Raw genomic sequence first — 17802 nt, forward strand, 5'->3', positions numbered from 1 at the left:
GCTTACATTCCGGATGCCCGCCAGCCAAGACCACTGCAGGACTCCAGGCACATATCCATTTGCTGATCGCCCACATCTCCCAATTTTGGTCTCTTTGCCTACCATCTACCTCAAATTTGTGAGTAGGCATTTTGTATATGTACATTTATTTTATTTTACTCCAGCTATTAAATTTGGGCTTACTGCACTCAGATTGGCGCACTCTGTTTTTTCTTTTGATCGTTTCAGAGCAATGCTTCTGCTTTAAGGTGCTGCCGCTAAGTGTTTCCCACAGCCACTTGTACCACATTTCATTGATCCAGGACTTTCATTGGACACTTTTATTATTGGACTTTAGCATTAGAATTGCATATACCTCATTTTATTCATTGGTTGCTCCGCAGGATCTTGCGCCACATTTCCGTTTTTTGCACTCCAAAACGCCTGAAGCTCAAACAAGTTCTGGAACTTTTTTTTAGGCAGATTTGGGAATTTTGCTGCTTTTTACATTGGTGACCTTTTGACCTGTACAAAATTGCGGCAAAAACGCATTAAAATCGTGGCAAAAACACTGCAAAATCGTGCGACTTTCTGCCTAAAAATGGTACGCTCAGGTGTGAATGGGGCCTTAAAGATGCTGAGACCAGAAGGATCAATAATAGCTGTCTTCTGGGAGTACTATAAACCCATCAAATATAAATAACAGAGAGAGATCCAGGAGATGTCATGCACCTCCCTGGAATTAACTCATTGTGTGCCTTCACTTTTTACAAAGGAGCTGAATTCTTGAAAGCTTTAAATCAACTTGAACATTTAACACTCCCTCCAGACCCTCAGACTGATAATGCAGCTGTCTGCTGTGCCCCCTGTTCTCAACCATCCAGAGTGGGGGTACTCTAATACAGGAGGTGTGTAAATGGCCAGATCACCAGGTGAAAACAGAAGCGGAAAAGCATAAAAAATAAAAACTACTGCAACCAGCACATTTAATAATTGGTAAGCTGCAATATACAGTCTATATAAAATGTTTGGTTTTGGGTTCATTACTGGTTCTCTCTAGACTTGCATTGGAATGCAGTCCACAATGCGATTTGAATGGCAGGCAAATCACACCGGAATGCACAAACTGTAGTGCATGCGCTACTTTTGAAAATTGCTGCACTACCATGCGATAAAGGGCCTGTAGATTCACAGCATTAACAAAGTATTGGCACCCCCAGCAGTTTGCAAAGGTGGTGTGTTTTTAGCGCAGTGCGGGAACTGCGCACGGAACACACTTTTCCTGCACCGCATTCTGGTGCGAACATTGTAATTTTTCACTGAAGCCCAAGTGAAACGTTATTTATTACTGTAATCCAGCCAGACTGCATTGACAGTAATAAGTATGGTACTCTTTTTCAAGGAGCAAAAAAAGTTCTGTTGATTAGCGCAGTGTTCTGCAGGGAGTGCAGGTGGCATGTTGGAAAACCCCTGCGTCAGCACTTAATAGTTAAAAAAAAAAAAGAATAAGAGACCCATATTTATTGCTGTGTATGTGTTGTATTAACTACAGTAAAAAAATAACAACAGTTCAATTAGGCTTTAAGACAACCTGCAGAGACTGCTTTTAGGTTGACAATGCAAAGCAAAGACTACAACCTAGTATCAGGACATTCAGCAGAGAGTTAATGCCGATCGCGGGATTCCGGCGTTGATCTGGTCCTGCGGTCACGGAGCTTCGGACCGGGCCTCGGGCGCGCACGACTCACGGCTGGGCACTTAAAGAGGACGTACAAGTACGTGCTTGTGCCCAGCCGTGCCATTCTGCCAACGTATATGTGCAGGAGGCGGTCCTTAGGTGGTTAAGTATCCAATTTAAACATGTGTCCCTGTCCCAATTAGGTCTCAGAGGCATTTCCTTTCAAAACTCTACCTTAGAAGGTCTGATCTCCTCATATTGTAAGACTTTGGGGCAACACAAATCTACTCGATTACAGGCTCCGAAAAAACATTGGATAGCGGACATACCAGATGTCTTGGATGAAAACTGGGAAGAGCTCCTTAATATGTATTTTGTCACTGCAATTTCTGCCAGGGACAGGATGATACAATTACGTATCTTTCATAGAATTTATTACACTCCATTAAGACTCTTCTGTATGCATAAAATAAACAGTCCCATATGCCATAAATGTCATAAGGACACGGGTGATCTACTGCACATGCTCTGGAGTTGCGAAATTATACAACTATTTTGGTCACAAGTAACCCACTTTATTGAGATTTACTTTAATTTGCCCAATATTTTTAGTCCAAAGTGGTGTATATTAGCAGTTTTCGAGGATGTGGAGTTAGGCTGATATCAAAAACAATACATCAGTTAACAAACGCTTTAATGCTGGCTTTATTGCACAGGTGTTGAAACCCAGGTCCTAAGGCATAGGGCTGTGTTACAATTTTCATTTTGCTTAAGGCAAGAAAATGCACCTCTCATATACAATCACACTTGGAGGGCTTGCTTTGGCTGATACTGTACATAGCTACGCACCTAAATCGTACAGCAGTGGTTCTCAACTCCTGTCCTCAGGACCCACTAACTGGCCAGATTTACCTTGGGGAGATGCAGACTAGAATACTGCAATCACTAAGCAGCAAATGATATCACCTGTGATATGTTTCAGTTATCTTGCAAACCTGGCCTGTTAGTAGGTTCTGAGGACAGGAGTTGAGAACCACTGACATACAATATCTCACAAAAGTGAGTACACCCCTCACATTTTTGTAAAAATGTTATTATATCTTTTCATGTGACAACACTGAAGAAATGACACTTTGCTACAATGTAAAGTAGTGAGAGTGTACAGCTTGTATAACAGTGTAAATTTGTTGTCCCCTCAAAATAACTCAACACACAGCCATTAATGTCTAAACCGCTGGCAACAAAAGTGAGTACACCCCTAAGTGACAATGTCCAAAGTGGGCCCAAATTTTCAATATTTTGTGTGGTCACCATTATTTTCCAGCACTGTCTTAACCCTCTTGTGCATGGAGTTCACCAGAGCTTTACAGGTTGCCACTGGAGTCCTCTTCCACTCCTCTATGACGACATGACAGAGCTGGTGGATGTTAGAGACCTTGCACTTTTCCACCTTCCATTTGAGGATGCCCCACAGATGCTCAATAGGGTTTAGGTCTGGAGACATGCTTGGTCAGTCCATTGCCTTTACCCTCAGCAAGGCAGTGGTTGTCTTGCAGGTGTATTTTTTTTTTTGTTATCATGTTGGAATACTGCCCTGCGGTCCAGTCTCCAAAGGGAGGGGATCATGCTCTGCTTCAGTATGTCACAGTACTTGTTGGCATTCATGGTTCCCTCAATGAACTGTAACTCCCCAGTGCCGGCAGCACTCATGCAGCCCCAGACAATGACACTCCCACCACAATGCTTGACAAGATCACACTTGTCTTTGTACTCCCCACCTGGTTGTCGCCACACACACACACTTGACACCATCTCATCAGACCACAGGACATGTTTTCAGTTATCTATGTCATTAGTCTGCTTGCGGGCTTTGTTGGCCAACAGCTTTTTTGGTGCAACAGCTTTAGAAGAGGCTTCCTTCTGCGACGACAGCCATGCAGACCAATTTGATGCAGTGTGCAGCGTATAGTCTGAGCACTGACAGGCTGACCCCCCCACCCTTTCAACCGCTGCAGCAATGCTGGCAGCACTCATACATCTATTTCCCAAAGGCAACCTCTGGATATGACGCTGAGCATGTGCAGTTAACTTCTATGGTGGACCATGTTGAGGCCTGTTCTGAGTGGAACCTGTCCTGTTAAACCAATGTATGGTCTTGGCCACCATGTTCCAGTTCGGTTTCAGGGTCTTGAAAATTTTCTTATAGCCTAGGCCATATTTATGTAGAGCAACAATTTTTCTTTTTCAGATCCTCAGAGAGTTCTTTCCCATGAGGTGCCATGTTGAACTTCCAGTGACCAGTATGAGAGAGTGAGAGCGATAACACCAAATCTACCACACCTTCTCCCCATTCACACCTGAGACCTTGTAACACTAACAAGTCACATGACACGGGGGGGTGGCTAATTGGGCCCAATTTGGAAATTTTCACTTAGGGGTGTACTCACTTATATTGCCAGTGGTTTAGACATTAATGGCTGTGTTGAGTTATTTTGAGGGGACAGAAAATGTACACTGTTATACAAGCTGTGCACTCACTACTTTACATTGTAACAAAGTGCGAAGTGTAATTTCTTCAGTGTTGTCACGTGAAAAGATATAATAAAATATTTACAAAAATGTGAGGGGTGTACTCACTTTTATGAGATACTGTACATAGGACAAAATGGAGAGAGAGGAGAAAGTAAAATAAATATAGCCATTTCCTATCAAACATAGGGATAAGGTGGTCCTGAGACCCTGACCCCCCTCCATTTCCAGGGCTTATGTCCTCAAGGAACAGATTACTCCCTTTTATATTAGGGTCTATTCCACCAGATTTGTAGGTGTTTATTGAGCTTTTTAGTCTCAAGCATCTGTTTTGAGGTTTTGCAAGATCGCCACATGGACTTCAGTTCATACTCTTTAAAAGTTTTACTGTGTGAAGGTTCAGTACTCTAATTATGCAAGCTTTGGCAACAAGATGCCTCATATGTTGACCCTTACTTTTTTGAGCCTGTTTGCTATGCTGTTGCCCACCCCTCAGTTTATTGCTTGGCGATGACCAGCTGTCTGTGATTTGCTGTACAATTAAGATAATTGGGAATTTTGACTTTCCAGTAAATTCCAAATCTTATGCCGCGTACACGCGGTCGTTTTTTGTGATGAAAAAAAAACGACATTTTTAAAAACGTCATTTAAAATGTTCGTGTGTGGGCAAAATGTCTTCTGAAAAACGACAAAAAAAAAATTCGAACATGCTTCAATTTTTTATGTCGTTTTTTTGGTGTCATAAAAATGATCGTGTGTGGGCTAAAACAACGTTTTTAAACCCACGCATGCTCAGAAGCAAGTTATGACGCAAGCTTGAATGGAACAGAGTGCCTTTGTACGTAACCGCATTTTGCTAGAGCATTTTGAAAAAACGATGGTGTGTAGGCAACGTCGTTTTTTTAAATGAAGTTTGAAAAACGTTGTTTTTTTTTCATGAGAAAAAACGATGGTGTGTAGGCAACGTCGTTTTTTAAAATGAAGTTTGAAAAACTTCGTTTTTTTTTCATGACAAAAAACGACCATGTGTACGCGGCATTAGAGTATGATGCACGGCACTTGTCTCTCCTATTTGTCCTCTGTTTCTCCTTATTGCTTACTACGAAGCTGACATCCCATGGAGTGTATGGGGTTACATGAGGGTGCACCCAGCAAAGCTTTTACCAATTTCCAATTATGTGAAGGTAGCAGCTAGGGTTGTCCCGATACCACTTTTTTAGGACCGAGTACAAGTACCGATACTTTTTTTCAAGTAGTCGCCGATACCGAATACCGATACTTTTTTTTAATGTCATGTGACCGTTTTCAAACCACAATACAGACCAAAGATATTTTCTTTAGAATTATGAAGAACTGGTACATCATGGTGTGGGGCTGTTTTTTAGCATACGGTACTGGAAAACTACATATCATTGAAGTAGTGATCACTGTCAGTGCAGCTCATCGGTGCCAGTGCCCAAAAGTGCAGCTAGCCAGTGCCACCTATCAGTGCAGATCAGTGCCCATTAGTGCATCAGTGCAGGGAGGCAGCTTATTAGTGCACCTATCAGTGCCATCCATTTATGAGTGCAATTCAATCAATGCCAGTGCCATCCAATGGTGCCATCCAATTTGTGTTCGATGTCACAAAAAAAAAAAAAGTATTCTATTTTGGTATCGGGAGTATTTGCGCGAGTACGAGTACTAGCGCAAATACTCGGTATCGGTCCCGATACCGATACTGGTATCGGTATCTGGACAACCCTAGTAGCAGCAAATAATCCAAGGTCTGTGCCTTGTACTGCACTCCAAAATCTGGAATTTACTGGTAAATCAAATTTCCCCATTTTTACCATGGTAAATATATGTGATTTGATGCTTAAAGTTTCTTTGGTAATGCTCTGACGCTGCTTCAGATTCTACACCCCATTTTTTTTTAAAACCAGGCAAAGGTGACAATTTGTTCGTTTGGACATGCATGTTGGTACCTAACTGCTGATAGGTATAATATTGCTTTAAAAAGCCAGTTGATAAATTGTAATAAGTGTTTTACATCTCTGCAGATGAAAAGTGCTGACAACCGGTTGGCAGGACACAGTACAAGCTCACAGTACAGAATGCATTCTTACTATCCTCCATACCTGGGGCAGGGTGTGCCCACTCCTGCCTGTGTTCCACCATTCTTTACATTTGAGGAAAACCCAAATTTCTCAGAGGTCAAGTCAAGTGGTAAGTTTTTGATCATTATATAAAACATTTTGAATGATATAAGGTGTCTTTTGATCCTAGGGAAAAAAGCCTCTGGGCAAGAAGTACAATTATTTGGAGGCATTATAAAAAGTGCCAATGTAAAAGGTCAATTCAATTTTTATTAATGAATTCTACTGCAGCCAGATGTGGTTCTAATCAGGATTACAACCTCTTGCCACATTCTTTACTGTACAAACTTCTGCTTTTTCTCCAAGCCTGCAGTAAATAGGGTAGTGCTAGAACCAGTGAAGACCCTGGCCTACATTTTGATAGTATTCTTATCTTTAAAATAACTATCATCTATAGAGATTTGACTAGCAGGACATACATGTAAAGAAGGTAAATACCAATACAAATGTGCACCATTCACCAGGTAGGCGGTGTCCTAATTGACCTGATTAAGTTTAAAGGCAAACTTTTCATCATTAACCAGAGCATTCTTTGATCATGGATTATGCAAAGAGTGCCTGTAATATTGTAGAAAATACAAATGTATGGGTGTTGTACTGTAATTACGAGTCTCTAAACTTATCCTTTCAATTAGGATGTTACATAGTTACATAGTAGGTGAGGTTGAAAAAAGACACGAGTCCATCAAGTCCAACCTGCATTATTTAAAATTTTTCTACATTGAACCTCATTTGTCATATGGTTGCCCACCCCATTAATTTGTTCAGATCTTTTTACAAGGTTTCCACATCCTGCGGAGAAGTTATTGTCCTGCTTAGCTTAATATTGTCCACAAATACAGGGATTGAACTGTTTTCCCCCATCCTCCAGGTCATTTATGAACAAATTAAACAGGATTGGTCCCAGCACTGAACCCTGGGGACACCAATACCCACCCCTGACCATTCCGAGTGACCATTATCACCACCCTCTGAACTCGCCCTTGTAGTCAGTTCTCAATCCATGTACTCACCCTATGGTCCATGCCAACGGACCTTATTTTGTACAGTAAATGTTTATGAGGAACTGTGTCAAATGCTTTTGCAAAAACCAGATCCACCACGTCTACGGTCCTTCCTTTATCTAGATGACAACTCACCTTCTCATAGATGGTTAATAGATTGGTTTGGCAAGAACGATGCTTCATGAATCCATGCTGATTACTGCTAATGAGACCGTTCTCATTACTAAAATCTTGTATATAGTCCCTTATCATCCCCTCCAAGAGCTTACATACTATTGATGTTAGGCTAACTGGTCTGTAATTCCAACGGATGTATTTTGGGCACTTTTTAAATATTGGTGCTACATTGGCTTTTCTCCATTCAGCTGGTACCATTTCGGTCAGTAGACTGTCAGTAAAAATTAGGAACAATGGTCTGGCAATTACTTGACTGAGTTCCCTAAGTACCCTCGGGTGCAAGCCATCTGGTTCAGGCTCTCATTCCATGTGCATGAAGTATTCAGGATGCATTTTTTCCCACATTAATATTTATTTTCATACACCACAGGTTATCAGCTTGTACCTTTTAGGTGATTGGGTACTTGCAAGCTTATGAGGACTCTCCTCTCAGGAGAATCTCCCCCATAACCCTATCACACCCCACGATTCAATGAGTTTTTCACTAAAGTCTGTAAGTAATGGACCTCTTCTATTCTTGGAGAAACATAGTTACATAGTTAGTCAGGTTGAAAAAAGACACAAGTCCATCCAGTTCAACCACAAAAAAAATAAACAAACAAAATAAAAAACACAATACAATCCCATACACCCAACTCCATACCCACAGTTGATCCAGAGGAAGGCAAAAAACCCCAGCAGAGCATGATCAAATTTGCTACAGCAGGGGAAAAAATTCCTTCCTGATCCCCCGAGAGGCAATCGGATTTACCCTGGATCAACTTTACCTACAAATCTTAGTACTCAGTTATTTTATGTACATTTAGGAAAGAATCCAGGCCTTTCTTAAAGCAATCTACTGAGCTGGCCAGAACCACCTCTGGAGGGAGTCTGTTCCACATTTTCACAGCTCTTACTGTGAAAAAACCTTTCCGTATTTGGAGGTGAAATCTCTTTTCCTCTAGACGTAAAGAGTGCCCCCTTGTCCTCAGTGTTGACCGTAAAGTGAATAACTCAACACCAAGTACACTGTATGGACCTCTTATATATTTGTACATGTTGATCATATCCCCCCTTATTCTCCTCTTCTCAAGAGTGAATAGATTTAGTTCTTCTAATCTTTCCTCATAGCTGAGCTCCTCCATGCCTCTTATCAGTTTGGTTGCTCTTCTCTGCACTTTCTCCAGTTCTCCGATATCCTTTTTGAGAACTGGTGCCCAAAACTGAACTGCATATTCCAGATGAGGTCTTACTAATGATTTGTACAGGGGCAAAATTATATCTCTGTCTCTGGAGTCCATACCTCTCTTAATACAAGAAAGGACTTTGCTCGCTTTGGAAACCGCAGCTTGGCATTGCATGCCATTATTGAGCTTATGATCCACTAAAACCCCCAGATCCTTCTCCACTACAGATCCCCCCAGTTGTACTCCCCCTAGTATGTATGATGCATGCATATTCTTAGCCCCCAAGTGCATAACTTTACATTTATCAACATTAAACCTCATCTGCCACTCAGTCGCCCAATTAGACAGAGCATTGAGGTCGGCTTGTAAATTGGAGACATCCTGCAAGGACGTTATTCCACTGCATAGCTTGGTGTCATCTGCAAAGACAGAAATGTTACTTTTGATCCCAGACCCAATATCATTTATAAATATATTGAAAAGTAAGGGTCCCAGCACTGAACCTTGGGGTACACCACTGATAACCTTGGACCATTCAGAGTAAGAACCATTAACCACGACTCTCTGAATTCTGTCTTTCAGCCAATTTTCTATCCATTTACAAACTGATATATCCAATCCTGTAGACCTTACCTTACACATGAGCCGTGTGTGCGGAACTGTATCGAACGCTTTTGCAAAATCCAAATATATCACGTCCACACCCACTCCTCTGTCCAGGGTTTTACTTACCTCTTCATAAAAGGAAATCAGGTTTGTCTGACAACTTCTGTCTTTCATAAATCCTTGTTGTCTGCTGCTTAAATAGTTTTTTTCCTGCAAGAACTCATCCATATGGTCTTTTATTAAACGTTCCAGTATCTTCCCAACTATAGAAGTTAGACTAACAGGTCTATAGTTACTTGGTAAAGACTTTGTTCCCTTTTTAAATATAGGCACCACATTGGCTCTACGCCAATCCAGTGGTACTATTCCTGTCATTAATGAGTCCCTAAATATTAGATACAGTGGCTTTGAAATGACAGAGCTCAACTCACCTAGGATCCGTGGGTGGATGCCATCAGGTCCAGGTGCTTTATCCACCTTTATTCTGTCTAAATATTTCTGGACCATATCACTTTTGAGCCATTGTGGATTTGGGGCTGTGTCACTCCCACCCCCATTATGGACATGAGCTCCCCCATGCTCCATTGTATACACAGAGCTGAAGAAAGCATTTAATAAATTTGCCTTCTCTTTGTCCCCAGTCACCCACTCTAGATTATTTTGTAAGGGGCCTACATGCTCAGACTTCACACCTTTTTACTATTAATATATTTAAAGAATTTTTTGGGGTTTGTCCTACTATCTTTTGCAATCTGTCGTTCATTTTGAATTTTTGCATCCTTGATTTCCTTTTTACATATCCTGTTATATTCTTTGTAACATTTAAACAACACTAGTGTTCCTTCATTTTTATATTTTTTAAAAGCTACTTTCTTATTGTTTATAGCTTTTTTAACTTTGCCCGTGAGCCACATAGGTTTTATTTTTAGCCTTTTAAACTTATTGCCCATGGGAACATACTTTGCAGTGAGGTTCCACACAGTCTTTTTGAAAAATTCCCATTTCTGTTCTGTGTTCATCTGTGTCAATAGTCCCTCCCAGTCCAAGTCCTGGAGAGCGGCCCTCATCCTTGGAAAATTTGCTCTCTTAAAATTTAGTGTTTTAATATTTCCTGTATGTATTTCTTGCTTATAGTTAACATTAAATGAAATCATGTTATGATCACTGCTACCCAGGTGTTCCTTTATCTGAACATTAGTAATAAGCTCTGCATGGTTTGAGATTATCAGGTCCAACAGAGCATCATTCCTAGTTGGGGCCTCAATAAACTGCACCATAAAATTGTCCTGCAATAGGTTTTTAAATTGTTGTCCTTTAACTGTCCCAGAAGTGCCATTAATCCAGTCAATTTCTGGGTAGTTAAAATCCCCCATTATTATCACCGTCCCAGCCCTTGCAGCCCTTTCCATCTGTGCAAGGAGCTGAGTCTCCACCTCCTCATTAACATTGGGTGGTTTATAACAAACTCCAATGATTAATTTTGAACTACGCACATCTGTATGCAGTTCCACCCATAATGCTTCAGCCTCATCACACTCTCCATCAACCAGGTTCTCTTTCACGCTTGCTTTGAGGTCACTTCTCACATAGAGACAGACCCCTCCACCTTTCCTTTTTACCCTGTCTTTCCGAAAGAGAGCATAGCCAGGAATATTAATAGCCCAGTCATGTGAGGATTGAAGCCAAGTTTCAGCAATACCGATTACATCATAGCTCTCCTCATGCACCAGCTTCACTACTTTATCATGTTCCTTTATTATTTTGTAAAAATGTCCTCAGTCAACCACACTGTCTATGAAAGCAGTGGATGGCCTGTAATGCTGCTGAGGGCATTGAATCCTGCATGGGGTGAACAATGCGTTCAGTTAGCCACAGGGTGCTATACAGGGCCATGGTCCATCAGAGTGGAACCAAGTCCATGAAGATCCCTTTGAGGGTATGCCCACCATTACGGCAAGACCTAGACAGTTTACCAGGACCATCGGCATAGACAGGCCTGGACCAGTGGCATAGGCAGGTAAGACAGGTTTTCCCTGTATTCTGACCATTAGTAAATCTTTGTAAACTTTTCAAACTTTGCGCTAAAACCTAACTACTTAGAAATCAGTCTCTGACGGATGACTGAGTATTCATCATACCTTGGGTCAAGAAGTTTGCCAGGATGGTACAGGATGGTCTGCAACTGTGTTGCAGCATTATCTCTCTGCATCCTACTTTTGTGAGTACCTCATGGGGGAAGAAAGACCCTAATTTGTAGCAATATGGCAGAATCCAAGAACAAGTGAGCCACTTCAAATGCTATACCTAACAGTCTCTTTGCTAGAACTTCACGTGACACTCCTTCTCCAGAGTGCTCAGTCTTCTCTAACACTGGAGCAGGAACACTTCATATCATTTCTTCCTGCATCTGAAGCTGCTCATATATCTTGCACACAGCAGACAGCTTACCCACCTGCACCCCTTAAGCCGCGCACACACGATCAGTCCATCCGATGAGAATGGTCTGATGGATCGTTTTCATTGGTTAACCGATGAAGCTGACTGATGGTCCATCGCGCCTACACACCATCGGTTAAAAAAAACGATTGTGTCAGAACGTGTTGACGTAAAACACAACGACGTGCTGAAAAAAACGAAGTTCAATGCTTCCAAGCATGCATCGACTTGATTCTGAGCATGCATGGATTTTTAACCAATGGTTGTGCCTACTAACGATAGGTTTTGACCTATCGGTTAGGAATCCATCGGTTAAATTTAAACCAAGTTGGCTTTTTTTTTAACCGATGGTTAAATAAACTATGGGGCCCACACACGATCGGTTTTGACCGATGAAAACGGTCCATCAAACCGTTGTCCTCTGTTTAACCTATCGTGTGTACGAGGCCTTAGGCTGGGTTCACACTACTACACTACTTTCATCCTACTTTGCTCTGTGTTCAATGTTTCCCTATGAGAGCGTCTTGTAGTGTCCTACACAAGTCGGTCCGACTTTGAAAATGCTCCCTGTACTACTTTTGGTCCTACATTGATCCTACTTCAGGCCCATTGAATGTCATTGAAGTCGGACCAAAGTAGTATCCTGTTCATGAAAGTAGGATGGATGTAGGACCAATGTAGGATAAATGTAGGACCAATGTAGCAGAGCAAAGTAGGATGAAAGTAGTGTAGTAGTGTGAACCCAGCCTGAGTGTTGGATTCTACATTGTAAATCTAAAGGTTAAATTGTGCTGAAAATCATATAAGCAGCTGGCAAAACAATCAATATAAATTGCGTACAGGTGGGGGAAAAAAAGAATGCTGCGATAAAGTTCTTTAAATAACAATAAACCAAAATGATATCCAATATAAGTACACATAAAATTAAAAAAAATAGTCCCAAAAGGAAATCGGCAGTACCAGGGACGATAGCTCTGATGTAAAATGTCCCCCCAAAAAAGTGAATCAGTGAAGAAGATCTTGGTGTGCACCATAAATTCTCCAAGTGCTCTGCCACCTGTATGTACAATAAGAACTCTTACCAGAGTTGGTGGACTCTTTGATAATAAAAAGAGTCAAAGAAGGCACGTGAATTTAAATTATCCCTAAGGCACGTGAATTTAAATTATCTGGGAATAGACATCCTCCAGATCACCACCTTATCCGCATGAGCACCTCATCAGCAAAATTTAAAACCCAGTGATTAAATACCACCAAAAGGAATCTCTGTCGGTCTCAAAAAAATTATAAAAATGTTGTTTGGATACAGTGTTGTATGACTGTGTAATGGTCATTCAAAGTGCGACAGCACTGAAAGCTGAAATTTTGCCTGGACAGGATTGGGGGTGAAAGTGCACAGTAGGCACGTGGTTAAAGTCTTTGCAAGTTTATGTTAAGAGACATTATTCTGAAATCGTTTGACAATTTTTAGAGTCAAATATATTTTTATTGCGTTTGACAAAATAAAATAGTACATACAATGTTGAAATGTCCACGACGCAAGAAAATACAATGCAAATCCCACTGTCTACCCCCAGCAGGAAACATTATCAATATAAACTCAGAGGCTCTGCCGCCTACAAGGAGCGTACAATGTCATTCCATACAAAGGGCAGTGAGGGCTTAGACGATTTCATAGTACGACACTTGATTTATTCACCTGAAATTTTAAACAGAGAGAAAGAAAAGAAAATAAACCAAAAGAAAAGAGGGAAAGAGAGCAATAGAGGAAGAAAGAAAAGAAGAAAGAGAATACATTGAGTAATGAGGGATCGAGCAGACCACGGCATGTCAAACCTACATGATGTAATCAGGGTAGGTAGCTGGGTTAACCCAGGGGTGCCAATAATGTTTTCAGGGAGTACAAGGCAGAGTAGTCAATCAAAGGGAGCCAGAGGGTCTTGAATTTGTCGAAGGTGTCAGTATCTTCCATGTGCATAATATCGTTGACCGTGGAGATCCACAAGGCCGGGGGGGTTGGTAGTAGTTTTCTGCAGTAAAGTGCGTTTCTGGGAGGCTATGGAGCCAGGAAGGATGGACAAAAGAGCTATCTCTGGGGAGGGCGTCAAAGGCCGGTCGTATAAACTACTGTATATGGCAAAAACCTGTGATCAGAGGGGGTGAATGGACTGACAATCCCAACATATGTGGATTTAGCTTCCATCTGACGCTACGCATCTCCAGCAAGAGGCAGGAACGGATGGGAATATCTTATGTAAAGGTTGAGCGTCCCTGTCGGGAGATAGGTCCCTGACGGGGTACGAACAGCTGTGCTCTCTCTCGGAAACGCCCAGACATTCACTCTCTACCATATACACGCACTGATGCATGATCAACCCCCTTCTTACACCAGGTTTGACAATTTTTAGACACAGCTTTTCACAGACTGGTGAACCCCTGCTCATTTTTACTTCTGAGACATTCTGACTGTCTAAGATCCTCTTTTTATACCCAGTCATGTTACTGATATGCTGCCAGTTAACCTAAATAGTTGTAAAATGTTCCTCCAGCTCTTACTTGTTTAATCTGCCACTTAAACAGGCCCCAGACAGTGCAAATTTATTTCCTGCAACCACAGGTTGCAGGGAAGAAATTTTCACGATTCCCCCATTAAAACAGACAGTGTTGACAGGGGAATCCCTCTTGCCAAACAATTGTCTTCTCCTGGGCCGGGGGAAGCCACCCTCCTGGGAGAAGACAGTGATTATTGCTAGCGGCTATAGCAGCTGCTTGCGATATTCACAAGTGAATCCGGCAGGCTGGTTGAACCAAATTTGATGAGACACAAAAGATACACTCCGCATCTTTCCAAATAACTGTTCTGCTTTATTAATTTGAAACCACTAACCACAATTTATTAATTTGGAACCACAAATCCATATGAGGATAGCAGTTGCCTATCTATAAAATTCCATGTCACATTAAAGCGGAGTTCCGGCCACAATTTCACTTTTTAAATATAAATGCCCCTGTAATACACAAGCTTAATGTATTCTAGTAAAGTTAGTCTGTAAACTAAGGTCCGTTTTGTTAGGTTGTTACAGCATTTAGACACTTTATAAAATAGAAATTGACTGGGGCCATCTTAAGTGTGGGCATCATGAAGCCAGACTGTATGACTTCCTGGATTTCAGCCTTGCAGATCTCGCACATGCTCAGTGCTGCACAAGCAATGTAATAGGTTTCAGATCAAGTTTCAGCACCTGTACTGTCCAAGTCACATGATTATTCCAGACTGGGGAGTGCACAGACTCCTGGAAAGTTACACCCACTACATTCCCAGGAGTCTGTGCGGTGAAGCTTAAGCACCTATGTGCAGGAAGAGGGAAGATTAACTATTCTGCCTAGCAACAACACTTTGAAGGCATCTAAAAAAAAAAAAAAAAATTTCTTAAAGGACTAATGACATTTTTTTAAAACTACTGATGTAATGTTATATTTATGGGTGGAACTCCACTTTAAGCCTGATGATTTAATGGTTTGACCTGCAGAGCCTTACTTTGCCCGCTGTTTGTTGCCCTGTCCAAACTTTTTTGAGACATGTTGCTGCCATCAATTCAAAATGAAATTTTCTCAGTTTAAACATTTGATAAGTTTTTTATTGTGAATAAAATATGGGTTTATCAGATTTTCAAATCATGGCATTCTGTTTTTATGTAGATTTTATACAACACACCACTGTAACCCCCCCCCCCCCCCCATCAGTGTTAAATGGTTTGTCGCAACCTTCTAACTTTCTTTGACACAGGTATAGTATTAATAGACCAGTGGTTATGGGCTCATACCTTCAGCTGAGTGGACACTGGCAAATCTCTAGACTCTAGAGGATATGACCCCTGGGGCTCCTCATCCATTACCTTCCCTTAGTGGGGGAGTCCTCAGCTTTGTAGCAAGCAATGCAGAATAAGCAAAAAATAGAGGGAAGAGTGGCATTTTTCTTGTACTGTACTCCAAGGTATGGAATTTATTGTTAGGTCAAAATTATTTTGAATCTTCATTGTACAGTACAGGACACAGGCATAGTATTCATAGACCATGGGTATCATATCCATGTATCGGTATAAGTACGGTACCTGTAATTTATAAAATACAGTCGTACAATTGTATACATAACAATAGAATGTAGCAGTTTAGACACAACTCAGTCTGAGTGAACCTCAACTGTCAAACATTGTCTGTGTAATACCAGGGCTAGCAAAAGTATTAACACATCACTGTTTTACTGGGAGGGGGAGATAAAAGATTTGATAAGAAGAAGGCAGAAAAGAAAGGGGGAAGGTAAGTAATCGACCATGTCTCTAAGAAGGTACAAAAGCATTACTCAGCTATCCAATCTCAAAATGCAGTTGAGAGTCGAGTCAAGGAGCATACATTTTCCTGAAATGTTCTAATCTATCGGTTTCCTGTGACAACTCCCCGAGAAAGTCACAAGGTAGTGACGAAACCGGTAGGAGGAGCTTAATCGGCTGACGTGAAAGGAATCAGGAAGTGCTTTAGAACATAGGCTTAGGACGGTGGGAGCGCTGCTGACCGGGGCTACAGAGCCGGCTTCAGGTGACACCATCACACTATTATACACGAGTATACCAAGGCTTGTTTTTTATTATGAAATGTGAGTGTATCCTTGTGGAGTTTAATTCGTAATAAATATTTGAAAATGATATCACACTATTGCAAGCCTCTGTTGTTTCTACATGTGGCATATATGAGTGGAGGTCACTGTTAACCAGGAGGAAGGAGTTGTGTTTGATTCGAAATCTGAGCCAAATAAGTTCCTACAGGAAGGAGGAACCACAGGAGGAATCCCTAAGCTGTTACATACGGTATTTACTAAATGCTTTTTTTTAAAAGCCCTTAGGGGGAGTGTACATCCGGTGGAGGGGTACACCAGGATTGTGTGCACACTGCATGAAGGCACCAGCATCACTTCATCCATCTCCCTATGATGGACTGTCAAGATTTTATTTAAAGTAGAGTTCCACCCATTTTTTATGTTTGTCTGTGCTGCATGCCCTAATCTCATAGTGTTCAGAATGGACACTTTTTATTTATTTTGTTGCTTGTAAATACCTTTATTTTGTATTCCTTCATTACTTCCTCCTCCTTATTAGCCTAGGCTATTAAGTCACAAGGCTATTCGCAAGGGTTTCTGGGATAGGCATCATGTATCCCAGTAGTCCTTGCAAATAGCCTATTTGCATAGAGAAGGGGCGGCAACTTCCTCTGACACTCCCGTTGCTATGGAAACCTGACTGAAACCTATTACATCGCTTGTGCAGCACTGAGCATGTGCGAAATCTGCAAGGCTGAAATCCAGGAAGTCATACAGTCTGGCTTCATGATGCCCACACTTAAGATGGCCACGGTCTATTTCTAGATTATAAACTAACTAAATGCTCCAACAACCTAACAAAACGGACCTAGTTTACAGACTAACTTTACTAGAATACATTAAGCTTGTGTATTACAGGGGTATTTATATTTAAAAAGTGAAATTGTGGGTGGAACTCCCCTTTAATATATCATGGACAGTGTGCAGCACACAGAGCACTTGCACTTTACTTTGGACATTACAATACTTGAATATTATGTGCACTTTTTTGTATTTTTTGCACAGGGCTAATTTATTATTAATTCAATATATTCTTTTATTTATTTAGTACTAGATTTGTGTACTAGGTCATTTCCTAAAGTTACCCACTCTATTATATTGTACTTTTTATTTCTTTACCTATGCATCCATTCACTGGTTGGTCTTAGCGCCGCACATATTGCTATTTAATTTTGCATTGTCACATTTAGGGAAGTGTGGGGAGTGCTGGCAGCTGTTTATTTAAATTTACTTTATTTCTATGTATTAATTAATTTTAGCAGCTCACAAGGTTTTTCACTTATTAACAAACATTTCAGGTTCCAGATAATGTCCAATTCTGAAATCCATTCTGCAAGGGAGGGTATGTTTGCCTATTTCCAGTCAAGGAATAGCTGCTCTTGCATCAGCGAAAAAATGTCAGAGAACATCTCTTTTGGCAAGTGCAATTGAGTCAGAG

General features: G+C 41.1%; 1 protein-coding gene across 1 annotated transcript in view; it reads left to right on the plus strand.

Moving 5' to 3' along the window:
• DMRT1 (doublesex and mab-3 related transcription factor 1) overlaps window positions 1-17802 on the plus strand; it is a 182540-nt gene that overhangs the window by 98524 nt on the left and 66214 nt on the right. The window contains exons 5-6 of the mRNA XM_040357176.1: window positions 6229-6394; window positions 7694-7696. Of these exons, the coding sequence (XP_040213110.1) occupies window positions 6229-6394; window positions 7694-7696 (169 nt within the window). The remainder of the gene's footprint in view (window positions 1-6228; window positions 6395-7693; window positions 7697-17802) is intronic.

Source organism: Rana temporaria, chromosome 1 (assembly GCF_905171775.1).
Source record: "Rana temporaria chromosome 1, aRanTem1.1, whole genome shotgun sequence".
Taxonomy (NCBI): Eukaryota; Metazoa; Chordata; class Amphibia; order Anura; family Ranidae; genus Rana; species Rana temporaria.